The following is an 18,287-nucleotide window of genomic DNA, read 5'->3' as shown; positions in this document are numbered from 1 at the left end:
CACTGAAGTTGGATTTCAAGCTATGTGACCAATAGTCACCTATTTGGTTTTTAAGACTAGAACTCATTAGCAGTGTTTTAGGACAATGACATATGCCTAATTATCCCAAAATTCACAGCACTGGGAAAAATGTCCTCACCATTAATTCTTATTTGTTTGGTAGGGGACAAATTATACAACTCTACTCATGCCACAATGATTATTCTTCATAGGTATTGCTTAATATGCTCCTCATTTAATAGACAGGAAAGTACCCCATTGTTCTCACATGACATGATTACATCACTCACTTCTTTGTAAATGCAGAAGAGGAACTGAATTTAAAACTGTCTTGGTTGTCATCTGCCATATTAGCATTTCCATCCACTGAAGGGTCTGTAACTCAACTGGTATTTGTTCTTAACACATTAAGTTATACATATTATTTGCTATAATGCTTTAATCCATTTTTCTTTGCCTTGACAGTCTTGGCTTTCTTTATAATTTTTAACACTTGACAATTCCTCATTTTATAACTATTTCCTACTTCTGACCACACACTTCTGTTTTGTTTATTTTTAAATGCTGTTTTTACTGGTGAGCAGATTGGTTCTTAGAATTTTTCACAAAGATTTTTAAGTTGTGAAACTGTGGGATTTTGGCCAATTGAATCTCAAAGACATACAACTTTTCATTCACTTTTTTTTTCCCAATAGTTTTACTCCTTGGTTTTCTTAACTCAGAGATTTTTAACCTTTTCAATTTATCAGTAGTATAAAGCAAGCAAGTATTGGTTGAGTCCATTCTCTGTTAATCAATATTGAACAAAATTAGGTCATGATTCTTGGTTTCTAGGCAACCACTTACTTCCAATTCATTTACTTAATTTGTCTCTATCTATTCGAATGAGGTCTAAAATAGATTGACTGCTGTTTGGGACTGCATCTTCAGCATCATATACACTTTTTACACAGGCCAGTGATGATTAGCCATACAGGATTTCTGGCACATGCCCCACAAACTGAACTTCCCCAAAAACTTCTTTCCTTCCACCACGAGAATCTATTATTTAAAATATATTAATGAAGAAAATAGTGGTGAAAAAAAAATTAATCTCCAGATGTCAGGAAGAAGTCAAGTTCTCAAGTAACAAGCCAGTGCATAGTCTCATGTTCTTTGGCTTGCAAGTAAGAACAGAAATTTATTCCTGGAAAAGCATGTCTTGTTTCTAATTCATAAAACAGTGAAAAACATTTAAACAGCCTTTTACAAATCACTATACATCAAGTTAGTCTTCTTCCTGTTATCTGCCTCTTACATCCACTTCAACCCTTCTACAACTATTGTCAAAACATCATTCTCCAATCTCATCCTTCCACCTAACTGCTTTCCTTCCTTTTTCACTGACTTGGGTACCACATAACCAGCTGATATTTAGCCTCTCTAACCCCTATCAGTAGATCACTTATCATGCAAACAGCTCTTATGCTTCCAGAAAATCCCTTCAGGAATCTCCATTTAACTCAACTACCCTGCACTACCTCCAGAGGTATTTGGATACAATTTCATTTTTTCAGAGAGAAGCATAATAACTAATAGCCACCACATCTCACAGAGCAAAGTTTAAACCTCTTACTCAGACTGTTTTTACCATTTATGTAAAAATTACCATGTGACTTACAGGCAATCCAGAAAGTTGGACCTCTGTCAGACAAGTAGGCAATAGCAGCTGCTGAGGCCATCACTTAGCCATCTTGTAACCCAGCCACATGCTCAAGCCATTCTTTTACAATGAAGCAACAGAAACTGAAAGCCATTGCCTGTTATCCAATTGCTCAGTGGATAATAGGCACTCTCTCCTGAGTCTCTGATATTACCCTTTCCTGAGAAGCCTTTGTTGTGAAGCCAAAGTTCAGTTTGAATTTCTAATACAAGAAAATAATAATCCTTAACACAGTGAAATTTTAAGATACAATTCTAACTTTAAAAGCCATCTGTTTGTTACAGACAAAAACTACAAATTACTTCCTCATTTATTATAGTGAATACTTAGAGTTGGGCTGGAATAAACTCAGACTTTCATGGTTTTGAAATTTAATTCAGGGGAAGCCTAGGTCTAGCAGCTCTAGAATAGGCTAGGCTTTGTCAGCTACCTATGGCATGATTTTGGCATGATTTCATATTTGTGATTGTTTCTGGCAGTGTCAAGGTCATCAACTCATGTTTGCAAAGCAGAAGCGTTCCCTGTTTTATTGGGGTCCTCTATGTCATAGCCTTAGAATAGTGTCAGATAAAGTTTTTCCTTTACAAAGTTTTCTACCTGTTATAGACAGGTGCAGAAACAGAAACCAGGTTACTTTTCCTTTCCAACATCAGGTATTTAGAATAAAAATGTGAACATCAATTTCACAGAATCATAGAATCATAGAATAAGTTTTAGTTGGAAGAAAAAAAGACATTTAATCCAAACCCAATTTAATTCAGAGGGCTCCAGGAAGCCAATATAAAACTTAGCAGACAAGTTTGATATGTTACCACATTAAGATTTTCATAAGCACATCAGAACATACCCATTAGTCTTCTATGTTGAGTGTAGTGTTTAGCCATAGGCTGATCTGACTTAATTACTGCCTGATGAAGGAACTGGCTTCTACAAAAACAAATTACAGTAAATCCTATTCTTTGGGAACAGATATAGAACATAACACTTTCATTTGTGGTTACAATATGGTTTAGTTTTTTCCTCCCTACACACATGGATATCCTTTTGCTGCTAACATAACTGTACAATCATGCAGGCATTTCCACACACGAGTAATAGCAGACATTCTCCTGCACTTCAGTATCTTGGCTATTCAACACTGTACAACACACAAGCACACAGACTAAAAGAGTAAGAAAATTAAAAAGTCAATTAAATTGTCATAATTTACCATCAGTACTGTTCTAAATCTAACTTTTAAATCACATGACTTTTTATCACCACGTATTTTTGGCTGTAATTACTGTACTTACAATTATCTACCTTGATCCAAGACTGCTGATTTATGCAGAGAAAGGTCTCCCTCATGTGGAAATCTGCCTACCAACTGTAAAATGAAAACTGTGTCTTTTTCATAATAAAGGTTCTATTGCTTAGATTTGCAGATTCATTTGGAGAAAGTATCACTTAGTATGTTTTTTACAATGTTTTCATTCTTTGGAGCTATCATTACAGTGTGAAAGAAAAAAAACCATACTAATAAGACAGGATCACCAGAATTTTAAACATGTATAAAAAGATGGCAAAATACTGTAAGCAAAATAATGTAAGGGAGATAAATCTAGTCAAAATTCATAGGTTTTGGGATAATCTTGTATCCACCAGTTTTCTCAGCTTTCCATTCTGGCCATACTGATCACTGTTCAAGATGTTCTCATACACGTGATCGATGCATTGCCTTTTCATGGGCCAGCAGACTGTGGCCTAAAATTGTAACTGACTATAACAGTTAGATTTGACTTAATTGTGTGGTCTGGTCAGACTATAGAGTTAATCTGTTTTGGCTACAAATAGTTATGATTCCTCACATCTAACTGGTGCAGTTCAAAGGTAAGTCCATTCAGATTTTCTATTCCAGAAACTAATTAAGCTCATTTTAACTCCCTAGTTTCAATGCTTTAAAAGAAAAAAAGGGCAAAAAATAAAGTTTCTCACGTTGAGAAACACTCACAAATTCTGAGAACAATCCCAATTTTAGTTTTTTCCCCCTAAAACAAATTGACAGCTTTGACCCAAAGTGAATTTTATGCTTTCTTTTGCTGAAACAAGTCTTTTGAGTTGACCAGGCACATTTTCTTGTCTCATTGTTGAACAATAACTATAGACTCCTACCATGTTCACAACTGTGGTTTAAATGTCAAAAATGTATTGTCTAGAAAATAAAATTTAGAAGCTGTTTATATCATGCCGTAATAGTACAACCACAGTAAGATACCTAAGACAAGAAAAGTGCACTTGGATTAGCAGCTTTATTTGGATGGTGTAGAGTTGGCTTGTAAGACTACTTTTTCCTGATTTTGCAGAAAAACTGCAGAATAATTCCTTGATTACTTTCACACTCTCACAGCTGAAATCATTAAATCTATTGCACTTTTTTGTAGCATCTCTTGCATGCCACACTGGAAAGGAACAGGAAAACTTTGAACTGTCTTTTATCATTCCCATCAGGGATATCTTATTTCCTTCCTTCCTTATTTGTATCTCAAAATACTTAAGAAGCCAACTGAAGCCATTATAATTGCTCAAGTACAATATTTCAATGCCTGTGTTGATATAATTTGGAAAATACCTGATTTGTGGTTATCAACAGAAAGACTGTTGGAATAACTGAAAAAGTCACTGATTTTGGCTGATTTTTTCCTTTTTAGTTATACTTCGTAAGTATATAAATGGTACAAAAATTTAACATGCATCAGAATTAGGTCTAACAGTACCACACAAACATCTCGGCTGTACAGGTATCTGGGGGAGGTTGTCAGTCTTGAAACTTGTCAGGCAGCTGGACTGAATTCAAACAATGACAAAATCAAACACACTTCCTATCCATCAGAGACACTGGTGAACCATCAATACAAAAGAGAATAGAGAATAAGAATGAATCTGTTTCCTTTATTGCTGGTTATATTATTTTTATCCCCTTCAGTTTTAAAATTAATTCACAAGACATAATATAAATGCGTCTCTTAAAAGAAAAACATGGCATTAACTCCTCATATTGATCAGTATTAATTAATACTATTTCATAAAAAAATTTAAAAATTACCATCCAATTTCCTCAGCTTTTGCACATCTCAGAATTTTTTTCCCCGATGTTGAATTTTGTAGTCCTATAAAGTTCTGTTTTAAAAGTTACATTTTTATTTATACAATTTAAAAAATCATCAAAAAATGACCTAGTTTCCCTAGAATGATACATAGTTAAAATGTGAAATACACTGATATTTCCAGCTGATTCCATACTTTATGCCATTACCAAAGAATCATAGCTTCACTGAACACGTAATCCCTTACTCAATAGGAAAGCTCTCTGGCTTGGTTTACGCTCCAAGAAATTTTGTAGCATATCCATTCCATCCAAAGATCCTCCAGGTTTCAAAATGTGGTTTCTGTATTTCATCCCAGCCTGACAGAAAGTAAAGCAGAATGTTAGTACTTCTTATTTTGCCCACTGCCCCCTTTTCTGTATTTGTTGCATATTTAAAAATCTATTCATGATAAAACAACTTTCCTCCTTCCAGATTTTCCTAATATCAAATTAGGATATACCAGGATATGTCACAAGTATAATTTAGATCTGCTGGAAGAACTCAAGAGAGCAGAAATTTGACCAGTTCTAACGAAATTATTTTTCTTGTGGTTTTACACTGGTTTTGAAGCTATAATCACAACTTATTTGAAGACATTCTATAAAGCATAACAAAAACACAACCTCCTTAAAATCTTCAGTGAAGGATTACCCCATGACTGATAGACAATAAGAGGGAACCCAACATCCTTTCTCTAAACGATGATTTCTCTTTCTTTAATCTTTGTTTGGATAACACAGAAGATACTTCAGAGATGAGATAGGCCATAGCATTGTGGAATGGCATGGCACTCGCACCCAAGTAATATACACAGTTGTACATATCATACAAACAAACACATCTAATACAACTATTATAGTATATTAGAGAAAATGAAGCTTAACTCAGATTTTAATTTAAAGAAGAAATATTATTACTTCAGAAAAAATGGATTCCTTTAAAAAAATTAATGAAGTTTCTGAGAAAACAAGTAATGAGGAGTTTCTTAACAAGAAGTTGTATTTTAAGGAATGTATATATCTGAAGAATTCTGGGCTTCTGAGATGTGACTACGAATGAGAAAATGTTATTTTGCATGCTCATTTCCCAAATGCTTCTGATATTAAAGAAGACAATGTTCTTCCTTTTAAGCAGTGTATACATATACACTTCTCCCACAATTCAACAAGAAGGCATTGCTTCCTCATGACTTCTTGGGGGTTAGGATTTTTCCTTTTGTTTCTTCCTCTCATGGAGTTTTGTCCCATATGTTGCTAGGAAACAATAACTACCAATACTTAAGAAAACAAAAGATGTAGCTGTGGGTCACAACAATCCATTGGAATGGCCCTGGCTGGAGGCGGTTAGATCTGTCAACACAGAGAAAAGGTGAGGGGACCTGGAGGTTTGGGGCTGGGCTTCTGGTCAGTCTGGTTTCCCGGTTTGTGGGAGAAGGGCGCTGTTTGCTTTTTCCCTGCTGCCTGACCACTTGGAGCTGAAATATTAGGACTGGCTCCTGCCAGACCCTCTGCCCACCTCGTGCTGCCACAGCCACTCCTGCATGCTGAACTCAGAGATCCCTGTCTGCTGCAGTTTTCCTGCACTGCAAGTCTGTTTAATTATTTTTTTCGTATCTCGGCCATTTGGTGGGGGGTCCAGAGCCAGCATGTGGGGTGTCCCCGTATGGGCCACCTCTGCACAGGAGCCTGGTAATCGTGACCAGCTGCCGCTCATGACTCCCTGTCTGGGCCGAGCCGCCATCCCCGCGTGGTCCCTGAGCTCGCGCCACAGCGCCCCCTGCAGGCGCGGGGGAATCACAGCACTGCCCTGCTCGGCCCGGAGCCAGCAGCGCCCCTGCTGGCTGTGACTGGAACTGCACCAAGGGGAAATGGGATAAAGCGCCAGGAGGTGACTTCCTCGGGTGTTCTGGTTTGTTTGCTGTTATAGCTTGTTTGCCTTGTTATACACAGACATAGCAGTAAAGAACTGTTATTCCTTTTCCATATCTTTGCCTGAAAGCACCTTATTTTCAAATTTACAATAATTTGGAGGGAAGGGTGTCCTATTCTCCATTCCAAGGGAGGTTCCTGCCTTCCTTGGTGGACACCTGTCTTTCAAATCAAGACATGACTGTACTGTAAAAACAAGCGAAGGTGTTTTTAAGTGATGGGCTTCCATGACTTAATTGAGCTACCATTTGCATTGTCTGAATTACAGCTGGAAAAATCTAAAATAAAATAAAAATAAGTTAAAAAAATCACTGACGCGTTGTTCACATTTCACAATTGTTAGTTTGCTGAACATCAGCAGCAAATGAATATATTGTTCCTTATATTTTACAAATATTTTTGAGTAGACTTGAGTCTTCGCTGTTACCTCTTCAGAGCCAGAATACTGATTAGCTCTAGGGAGACCAGAGGTTAGTTCAGATAATGTGCAAGAATTGAGGAGGTTGGCTACTAATAAAGTTAGAGTTAATTGTTTGTGGAAGGATTTTAATACATTCAATCTCTGAAATTAAGTTTTATAACTGTTGCTCAAAACAGAAGGAGAGGTTTAATTAAAAAAGGAAGAAGTAAGCCAAAGTTCTATAAGGCCTAGTCATAATACTGTAACCATTTTCCTTTTCAGCTGTTCAGAAGACTAGTCTAAATCTAGATATAATGAAGTACAAAAAACATACTGGTATCTAGCATTTGTTTATAAAAAATTGTTTGTCCCATCCTGTGGGATGCTATCACACTTATTTGGGTTAAAAGATAACTAATTTGAAAAGATAAAATTGAAGAGGGAGAGAAAAAAATCTCCACAGCTATCCGTGAAGTTATATCAGCATTCACACAAAGTGTTTGTGTGCACATATGCCAGAGAGCAAGTGACACACATAATCATCTTTCTGCCTCATTTTTTAGCCTGGATAACAGGCCTCACAATAAAAGAGGCACTAGCTGTCTTTCAGCTGTTCCACAAAAATAGTCATGTTTAGTGTAATTAATTTATTTTCAAAGGCTCCCATATACAGACAAAGAAACAAAAATTTTCACCAAAAAATCAGAATAAAAGACATCCGTCAGGAGAAGTAAAGGTAACAGAGCCATTTTGCCAAACCATAGCTTAGGATTTTCACTATACAGTCACTTAAATCAGACTTTTGAGACTAGAGAGTAAAACTGATGGAATAAAAGTGCAATGGCACTGGAGGGATATGGACATGTCAGAACAAAAAACTGACACAAAGTTCCACAAGTTTGGCACCAGCACCCTTAACCATCTTTCCCAAATGCTAGCAGTTATAAGAGCCAGCAAGTCTGATCCCTCCTGAAATACCATTTTTAAGATCGATATGAACAACATTCCATTAAAGTTTACTTTATTTACTCATTTAACTTTACACTTCTTCTCTACTGTTCTTATTTATGACTGGCTATATTCCCAATGAATAAGCAGGTATATTTATTCTCATATGTACCTGTCATGAATCCCTATCCCTTCAAGGTCAATCTTAACCTCCAAACCCTATGTCACTTCTTCTCTCAAACTGTGAAGTTGGCTGTTTTTCTTCATAAAACCGCTTTTGGGTTTTGTTGGCCTAACCACTGCCTCAGTTTCACAGTCTTACCCCGTCCGCATGATTCTCTTTCAACTCCTCTCTTTGTCCAGATCGAAATCTAATCTTGTTTACTGTCTCCATCCTCTAGAGGGATGGACAGTTCTAGAAGTTCTGGTTGCTGTGATAAGTACAGGGAGGAAAGAAGGCAAATTCCAGGGGAGAAAAAGGACAGCCATGCATTTTCTACTCTTTCCTTTACTTCTCTCTTGTGTATTTCTATCAAAAGGAAGAACTAGTGCTGGCAGCTGAATCAAGAACACAGTTAAGAAGATCAGGAAACCCAAAATGGCAGAACTCACCTATCTCATCTGCAGCACCTCCACTCAAGTCTAATACTATAATCTCTGAAAAACATCGCTAGAATTGGCAGGACTACTAACCACATCACTAATTACCCTTTTTCTCTGCTGGAGGCGGAAGAGGCTGGAGAATTACTCTAGGGAAAAAAGACCCAGTAAATCTAGAACCTGTTAATGATTTGGACTTCAAAATGAACCTGGGATTTAAAGTGAAGATGAAACAACTTTCACATTACTCTGTATTGTGACAGAGAAAGCTCAAAATAAATTCAGTTTTCTAAATAATAACTACATAAAAGGACCATATAATTCAGGTACACAGAATGTAATGGAAATTTAAAAGAATCAGAGCACCACTATCATACAGGTTTCACAGCAGATGAATATGCATCTGCTCTTGCAATGGAGGAATGTTTTTTTCAATCAGAGGAAGGCATTAGACAAGGCAACACAATATCTCAAAAGTACTACAGTATTAAATATATGGTGATGTAAGAATTGCATTAAAATTCAAGTGCTCTTGGAAATTTTATAAAGGTTTTCCTAAAGTTACTTTTACACTTTTTTTGTTGATCTGAACTCGACAGGTACAGTAGTAGTACTTGAGATATTATACTTAGGGGTCGTGATGGCAATAAATGTGGTTTCAGAGACAAAGTGCAACAGAAGAGTTTATCAAAAAGTATTCATCACCTACCTTTGGATTCATTATTCCTTCTTGCTTAAAGCAGCTATAAAAGATATCCATGGAAAAAACTTCACTCCACAGGTATCCATAGTATTGACCATCATAACCACCTGCCAAATGTCCAAAAGTAGCCGGCATGTTTGTTCCTTGAAAAGTAGATTAACATCAAGTTATTGAAATCAAATTCAGTTATTTCTTTGATGCATACAGTACTTCAAAAATAAATTAATAAGGAATTTATATCAACTACTTTGAAACTTTTAGCATAAAGGGTCTGAGTATGCCTCAAATTATTGAACATAGTCTGTTGATAACAAAGGAAACTCAGTTTCCCATTTTAGGCTACTTGTACATCCAATACAGATGTGACAGAACATCCAAAGTGGAATTCACATCATGTCACTCTAAAATACATCCTGCAAAACGCTAAATTTTATATTTAACTTCAGAATCTTCCTTCAGAAGAGGTCACTAAGATCATCCTAAATTTAAAAATAATTATTTCAGCTTTATAAAGTATATTATTCCATGAACAGTCCTGGTTTTTGTATGCTGAGCATTACTGAGAAAGAAAGGCATGTTAAATTGAACCATTTGGGCATGCTGTATAAAAGCTTCATACTTACATACCTGGGGTGGCAGGAATTCCTAGAATCTCCATACAGAATTTAGCATATTCATCTGCTGGGTCAACAGACAGCTTTGTATGCAGTGCCTGGTCAACTTTGCTCAAAACAATCTGACGGAGGGTCAGAAGGCCTAATCGGGTAAAAACATTTAATTAACCAGCATCAAAATAGGTGGGGTTTCATTTTCATCTCTCCTTCAAAGACCTAAACATGCATACTGAATTATTCGAATTTTTGAGTTATATAATTTCCATCTGAATTACTCCACTTACAAAGAGTTGGGAAGCATAGTTTTAAAAAAGGAATTATCATGCTAAGCCCCCTCTTTTGATTATTACTTTCCTCATAGATTAAAAATAAAATAAAGCAGATATTTTAAAAGCAAATTTTAATTTAAACTGTTTTTAAGAAACTACAAGATATGACCCTTTACTCAGACAAAATGCTTATGCAGCTAGAGTCTGTGCAAGCCACAAGGACAAAGACTTCTTGTTCGGGATAGGAAAGCAGTACGAAATAAACAGGAGTAGCTTAAGGATGAATTGATAGCATAAATTGGAAGATCTGATTACAAGAATAAAGAGGTGAGAGTGACAGAATAATAATGACATGATAGGTAATGACGTGTGATTACAGTCTCAGTTTGGAGATATGTATAAGGTCTACAACAATGCTGTCTGGGATATGTTATGTCTGTTCAGCAAATTTGCAAGTAACTTTCATATCTGTTAAGTGTTGCATGCAAATCAAATGTAGACAATACATGTAGCTATACTATGTCTTGCACAGTGCCTGTTCTGGACTACATTTAAGATTAAAAAACCACAAAAGCCACACCTGACTACACCAGACTACCCTCCTCCACCTACTACACACAGCACCAGTTTTAAACAAAAAAAGCTTACAGGTTAAAATTTACACGGATAGGAAGGATACTTTAGTTCTGGAGCTGGCCTGGAAAATCAGAGCTGCTGCTGTTCCTGTAAAGAATTCTACCTGTCATTGTAGCCTTTTTTAGTGGGGTTCCCACACAAATAAACACAAAAAGGCAGTTTAAGTGTAAACACAGAAGAAATTTAATAGGCTTCTTATGTTTGTCAGCTTTTTAAATTTCATACTTTTATACATGTACTTTGGGGAGAAAATGCAGATATACCTGTATTAGCAAGTCTAGAGGCAGCAAGTTTCTCCAGGAGAGTGTCTCCAACGTGGGTTGCATCTTTATAGTGTCTTGACATCTGTTGTAGTGGCTCTTTTTCCCACACCCAGTTTTCAAACATTTGTGAAGGTACCTCCACAAAGTCTGTTTCTACATTAGTTCCACTAAACCTTGCAAAATCAGTCTAGGAAAAAAAAAGCCATTTAATTAAATTAAAATAGAAGCTGAGATTTTTAGCAGAATATAGTATTTCAGATGTCAAGATTTCAGTTTAAATCACAGGAAAAGGAATTGTTTGAACATAATAATAATAATAATAATAATAATAATAATAATAATAATGAAATTTAAAGAAAGGAGGTAAAAAATCAGACATAAGGTTATTATCAAGAAGTACTCAGTAGTTATATAGTGAATTATCTACTGGTACAGAACAGTACTCCAATTTTTTTAGTATTATTGATTTTTACCTTTAAGGTTATGACAGCAATACAAATGTTTTCATGCTGTCCTGTGACAATGATGTAATTTCTAAATTATTATAGATTTTTGTTGTATTACTCCAAAGTAAAATAATAAACTCCAACTACGCACTTTAGCAAGTTTTTTGTATTGCAGTCTACCACATTGACTCACAGACTTTACTTAACCAACTTATTCTATTAAGCTTTGCCCTATTTGTCCTCATTTGTAATATATGTGGTTAACATACAGAACAACTTTTTTAGCCAGTAATTGATAGACTGACATAAATAAATCGTAGCAACCTTATCCATGAAAAGTTTTCAAATCTGACACTTTGATAAAAGAATCTTTCTTCTGAAAGCCAAACAGACCGGAACTTTTTTTAATTTTAGTATCAGCAATAACTTCATGTTTAAGAAGCTCCTCCAATACCTATTTTGAAGAAAAGTTTGTACATTTAAGAATCTTCACTAAAATATACTCTAAATCCAAATATATCTAAGAAGTCACCTCTGAAAGACAGTTGTTCAAATACTCAGAAATTATTTAATTTCATAGAATCACAGCATCATAAAGGTTGGAAAATACTTTTAAGATTATCAAGTACAGCCACCAACCCAGTATCACCACCCTGTTCAACATTAGGCTGTTAACCTATGTCCTCAAGTACCATATCCACACATTTTTTGAATCAATCCACCATTTCCCTGGGCAAACCATTTCAAAGATTTACAACTCTTTCAGAGAAAAAAAATTTTACTAATATCCAATCTAAACCTATCCAGGTGCAACTTGAGCCATTTCCTGTTGTCCTGTCATTGATTGCCTGGGCGAAGAAGCTGGCCCCCACCTGGCTACAGACTCTTTTCAGGCAGTTGTAAAAAGCAATAAGGTCCCCCTGAGTCTCCTTTTCTCCAGGATAAACACCCCCAGCTCCCTCAGCTGCTCCTCACAGCACTTGTGCCCCAGACCCTGCCCCAGCTCCATTGCCCTTCTCTGCACTCTCTCCAGCCCCTCAGTGCCTTTCCTGCAGTGAGGGCCCAGAGCTGGACCCAGCACTGGAGGTGTGGCCTCAGCAGTGCCCAGCACAGGGGGACAATCCCTGCCCTGGCCCTGCTGGCCACAGCATTGCTGATCCAGGCCAGGATGCCATTGGCCTTCTTGGCCACCTGGGCACAGCCTGGCTCATGTTCAGCTGCTCTCACCAGCACCCCCAGGTCCTTTCCAGCCACTCTGCCCCAGCCTGTGGAGCTGCCTGGGGTTGTTGTGACCCCAGGGCAGGATCCAGCACTGGGCCTTGTTGAACCTCACACCATTGGCCTCAGCCATGATCCAGCCTGCCCAGATCCCTCTGCAGAGCCTTCCTATCATCACCCCACCCTTGTCTTGTAATAAGTCTATCTCCTCTTGCCAGCCCAATTTTATTTATTTTCATTCTCATCAACATACTAACAAAACATTTTAAGCACTAGAAGAAAAAGAATTCTCTGTTGTCCTCTCTAAGAGCTGTTGATATTCTTACAGTCCATCCTCTGCTGGAAAATAGATCCTTACAGGATTATAGGTTTTTAAACTTAGTTTCTTGCAGGGTTACCAAAAAAAATATGTGTAATACAGGACATAACCTTGAACTGACATTTGTGTCACATACATGCGTCTTCCTCTTATGTCTTCTGAAGAACAACACAAAAGGAGTAAAACTTTCCTCTACTCTTGCAGGCTGCACAAATCCATAGTTGGAGGCTGGCCCTTTTTACTGTCCTTGCTGAATAGCAGCTCTGAAGAAAAGCTAGGAAACACCAGCTTCAGGGAAGAAATAATGAAAGAAGTGGCTAGAGCAAAAAGCAAATGGCCTTCAGATATCTTCATTTACCCATACCCAAGTGCCCTACACTAACAAAAAACATCAAGACATTTGGTACAAGTTACTTCAAGAGCACTCCCTGAACACCAACAAATTCCCTCCCTGCCCCGATCCAACTCTCCAACAGCATAACTCAGTTTTCCAGTATATTACATAATCAGACCTTTACCAGCAGCTCACAAATCCTTCCCAGTCTCCTCCTTGCGTAGCATTTAACTGCAAAATCTTAACATGCTTAAACAAATCATCATATGAAAGAAGACAGTGCTTTGTACACACAAATTCCAGACGACAGGATGTTCTTCTGTAGGACTAGCAAGTTTGCACATATGCAAATAGCTATTTACATACAATAGAGGAGAAGTGAGCATGGCAGCTGGGCACACAGAAAACACCAGAGCAGTGTGAGAGACAAATGGAAAGCAGGCCTCTGATCTGTGTGAAATTCTAGAGCAACTCAAGTACATACGCATTGGAATTGTTGGCTTTGGCTGCCGTGAAAGGACTCCAAAACACTGAGGCACAACCTCACTGGTAGTCAAAATGTTGTCAGTTTTGTACTGTTTATAAACCAATGCCAAATGTGTTACACTTATAAACATCTTCTATATTGCCTAGGTTTTATTCCTCAGTTTTTGATATCAGAAACACCTATCAAAGGGTTGATAAAATAATATTTCTACCTTTAAGATTATTAAAAAATATCTAAGCAATTATTAACTCTGGATTTAATATATGGATTTCTGTGATGACATTATTCTTTATTCTGCAGTCCCAGTCTCTAGGATCATGGTCAAGAATTAAAATCTAATATAGGTAAATTTTCCTTGACTTTATTATTTTGTATTTGTTTATACAGAAGATGAAAGAAATGCTACAGAAAATCTGATTTTGTAATTAACTATGTCAATTTTTTGGTGTGTGAATACTGAATCTCATCTCTTTCTGAAATATAAAATTTTCACTAGGTGAATAATAAATCTATCATTTGGCAGTATCAATTTTACATGTAAGTAAAAATGAAAATAGAAATTTTAAAACTTTATTGGTACCTTGATGGAAAATCTGAAACTACCTTCAGTTATTTCTGGTCACTGCAATAAACCTAACCTGTCAGATAGGAAAAAATAAAATAGCTTAGGCAAGACCTGTTTTATGCTTGTGATGTCAAGAGAGATAGATCTCAACAGTACTAGATGCCAAAATGCTGCAGGTCAACTAGCTTCAGAAATTATTTTCATTCCTAGGTATAGCAGCATTGTTTTATTTCTAATACTTGGTTTCTAATGCCATACATCTACAAAACTAGAAGTAATAAAAGGCCATCTGAACAAAGCCATGACTTAACATCTTCACTGTACCTGTACCTGTGATGAATGGACTCCTGCATAATGCAGATGCAAAAGTACATGTTCCTACAAAAATGTTTTTTGTAAAAAGGTGTATTTATTGCTTCAGTTTGAAAAAAATATTAAAACTAAAACCAACCTATTTCTATTTTTTCAAAAAAATAACCAGAACTCTGCATATGTGCTTTACTAAAATAGAAACCATCAAAACAGAACTATACCTTGCTTTGAGACAGTTGAGAAAGAAATAAGTCTTACACTGGGGTAGAAACATCACTAACCTGTGCACATATCTGATGCATTACATGACCAAATTCATGGAAGTAAGTCTTTACTTCATCGTGTCGCAGCAATGATGGTCGATCCGACACTGGCTTTGTGAAGTTGGTGACCAGAGCAGCTACAGACATCAATCTGCTGCCGTCAGAGAGAAGACAGCCGGGTTGTAGACCAAAGCAGGCTGCATGCCCATACTTTCCCTCTCTGTGTAAGAAAATACATCAGATAATATCTTCAAACCACAAACCTGCTCACCAAATGGTGAAGCCTGTTCAAGAACAGGGACAATCAGTCAGTTTCTCTACACAAAGTTTTACACAAAAATGTACATGTTCTCATGACTTCTAAGACTCAATAACTTAAGAGCATAAGAGGAAAAAAGCCCCTTCTACTCTCATACTGAAATCACAACATTTCAAGATTTCCAGCAGCATTTAAAAGAACCTGTTTTTAACTGAAAAGCTGAAAGTATATATACTTCAGATGCCAGTTGTGTTTTAAACTGCTACTGCAACAGGAAGAACTAGATTCTGTTCACTGATGCAATTTTTTTTATTATAGGAGGTAAAAGAATACAGTAAACAGCACTTTCACTGTGATGCCAGAGTTTAAAGAAAAATTATTTTGAAAATTTTGCCCTAAACTATTCAGTTAACTACTCAGATTAAGTCAGAGGAGTCTTATTGACACATTCCCTCAGCAATTCGCATGATATACATAAAGGTGGAAGCAGGCAAACAGGTGAAGGAGATAGGTATGTTACCCTAAAAAGAAAAATTTATTTACTACTATATATATTGAGTAGCCTAATTTTCTTAGGCCAGAAAACATTAAATCAACTTACATTAAAAAGATTGTCAGCAAATTTATCACATGATAAATACTAATCTAAAAAACCCTACACCAAAGCAAAAAAAAAAAAGTAGTGACAAGTAGCCAAAAAGGACTAGCCCAGAATAAATCCTGTCAAACCAGTTGAGTCTCCTAATCTTTGAGAAAACACAGATGATACTGTAAATAGCTACAAAGACAGCTGGAGAGCTACAGAGATCAACATGGAAGTAAATCTGAATGTGTGCTCAACGCCAACCTATTCTTGGTATTGATCTATTTGATTCAGATATCTGGACAACAGGGTAGAAAATACACATAAAGTGTAAAGAGGAACTAGGAGAAACTAGGAACCTTAGCAGACAGAAATATAATTGATCTGAGCAACAAACTGCAGTAACACTTAAACAGGAATTTTACCTCCAGTTTAGAAAACTAAAACCCAGTAGTAAGCTAGGAAGGAGAAAAGTTCATAGATGCAAAAAATTATGGACAACTGACTAGAGAGCAATACTACCAAAAATGTGAATGAAGTAGCAATGCTTCATAAAAATGAATTTATGGAAGAAATATGGAAGTACTTAAAAAAAAAAAGTGTAAAAAAATCTGAATACAGTCCAGAGGACAACTTAATAAACACGATATTAATCTTGTCAGTGGAACAAATATTTACTTCCAAATGCATTAAATTTTAATTAGACAAGCAGCAACCCATTTAGATAAATTCCATTTTAAACATGTAAGCAAAACACTAAGTCATTACCTGGGGTAAAGATCCAAATAGAACTGCCCTAGCATTTCTCCTGTTGATTTATCCTTTACTGTATAAAGAGTAACACTGTCGTGCCAAACATGAGCACTTTCTATTTGCTCAAATTCAAGTCCCAGCAGCTTCTGGTAAATATTCAGTAAGCCTTCTGTAACAGCCTCAATTGGGAAGTATTCCTTCAGTTTTTCCTGATCTATGGAGTACTTCAGCTCTTCAGTTTTGCTCATATAATAATGAAGATCCCATGCATTGATTCTTCCATCATAATCAAAGTTTCTTTCTTTACATTCCTCCTTCTTCAGTTCTAGAATGAATTGTCTTTCTTCCTCAGCCAAAGGCTTTAGCTTTTTACTCAAATCATCTGAAAGAAAGATTGGCTTAGAGTCAACTTCCATGTTCCTTATCTATTCCTATAAAATGCACTCTACACTTCAAGCACATACTCCAGAAGTGGGTGTTCCCCATTCATTCACCAACAACAAGCAACATCTGCTTTCTTGTCCTAAATGCTATAAATGATACAGTAGATTCCATGTAGGCCAAAGAGTGGTGTGAAGGGTTAGTTGAATTTAGACTTTTTCCAAGACATCATAAACAAAAAGTAACACTAAATACTTATGTTTGAATGCTTTGATTTTATGTCATGTAATCTCAGTATTCCTCATACATTTCTTCAGCAACAGCCAAAGACTAGAACTCTTGTTAGTTACTGGAAGGAAGTGCAACACAAAATTCAATACTTCTAGCTAAAATTCTGTAAAAGATCCAAGAGACCCAAGAATTCTTGCCTATATGATGTCTGGATTCTACACTAGCAAAGCTTCTGGATATTAAAGTCTATGATTCAAATTATTTCCAATATACTTTCCTTGGCAGCAGACATATTTAATATAAAATATTTAAGCTTACTGACACTTCCATACAGTACATTCTGAACTTATTCTCTTGTAAATATTTCTGGTTTATCAGAAACTTTTTTCTTCATTAAGAAAGCAATGTTCATTGTTGATATCTACAGTGTAAAATTTGGGAATTGCCACTTCTGTTTCTAGGAAGGCTGTAACACACTAAATGCATTTGCATGATTGAAATACTGTTTGCAGCTTGTACTGTGCTAAATTCAGAATATGTCATAGGAGAGAATGCTCTTCTTCCTAGATCTAAAATCAGCTTATGAACACTTGATTTAAAACATGATTAGATAGGAATAAAGTAGAGCAAAACACAATGTCATGCTGGTAGCTGAGGATATATCAAAAGAACCAAATAAAAAGTGACAATTAATTTGATGCATGTTCTCCCTCTGTGAGAATTACCATGACGCATGATATGCTAACTTATGTGTGTCAGCTTCAAAATAAATGAAAAAACACAGTATTACAATAATATAATGGACAAAGAAAGTCTAAAATACTTCAAGTACACTTAAAACCCCTAACATGTAATAAAAAATCAAAACAAAGTATTTGTTAATTGTCAAGTATACTGAAAACTGGTATTGCCAAATATAGCTCTGATCTGATAATTGAGCATTTAGGA

The 18,287-nt window shown here is 36.2% G+C and overlaps 1 protein-coding gene across 5 annotated transcripts in view; it reads right to left on the bottom strand.

Moving 5' to 3' along the window:
* Positions 1 to 4,610: 4,610 nt before the first annotated feature.
* The window catches only part of NLN (neurolysin), a 36,287-nt gene continuing 22,610 nt past the window's right edge, over positions 4,611 to 18,287 (bottom strand). For all 5 annotated transcript variants that reach the window (XM_036402821.2, XM_036402818.2, XM_036402817.2 and 2 more), the window contains 6 exons: positions 16,743 to 17,109; positions 15,151 to 15,352; positions 11,189 to 11,375; positions 10,034 to 10,162; positions 9,413 to 9,549; positions 4,611 to 5,144 (listed from right to left, as the gene is read on the bottom strand). In XM_036402821.2, the coding sequence (XP_036258714.1) occupies positions 5,010 to 5,144; positions 9,413 to 9,549; positions 10,034 to 10,162; positions 11,189 to 11,375; positions 15,151 to 15,352; positions 16,743 to 17,109 (1,157 nt within the window). In that variant the 3' untranslated portion in view covers positions 4,611 to 5,009. The remainder of the gene's footprint in view (positions 5,145 to 9,412; positions 9,550 to 10,033; positions 10,163 to 11,188; positions 11,376 to 15,150; positions 15,353 to 16,742; positions 17,110 to 18,287) is intronic.

Source organism: Molothrus ater, chromosome Z (assembly GCF_012460135.2).
Source record: "Molothrus ater isolate BHLD 08-10-18 breed brown headed cowbird chromosome Z, BPBGC_Mater_1.1, whole genome shotgun sequence".
NCBI lineage: Eukaryota > Metazoa > Chordata > Aves > Passeriformes > Icteridae > Molothrus > Molothrus ater.
The sequence above is the reverse complement of the archived record's forward strand: the minus strand, read 5'-3'. Positions and strand labels throughout refer to the sequence as shown.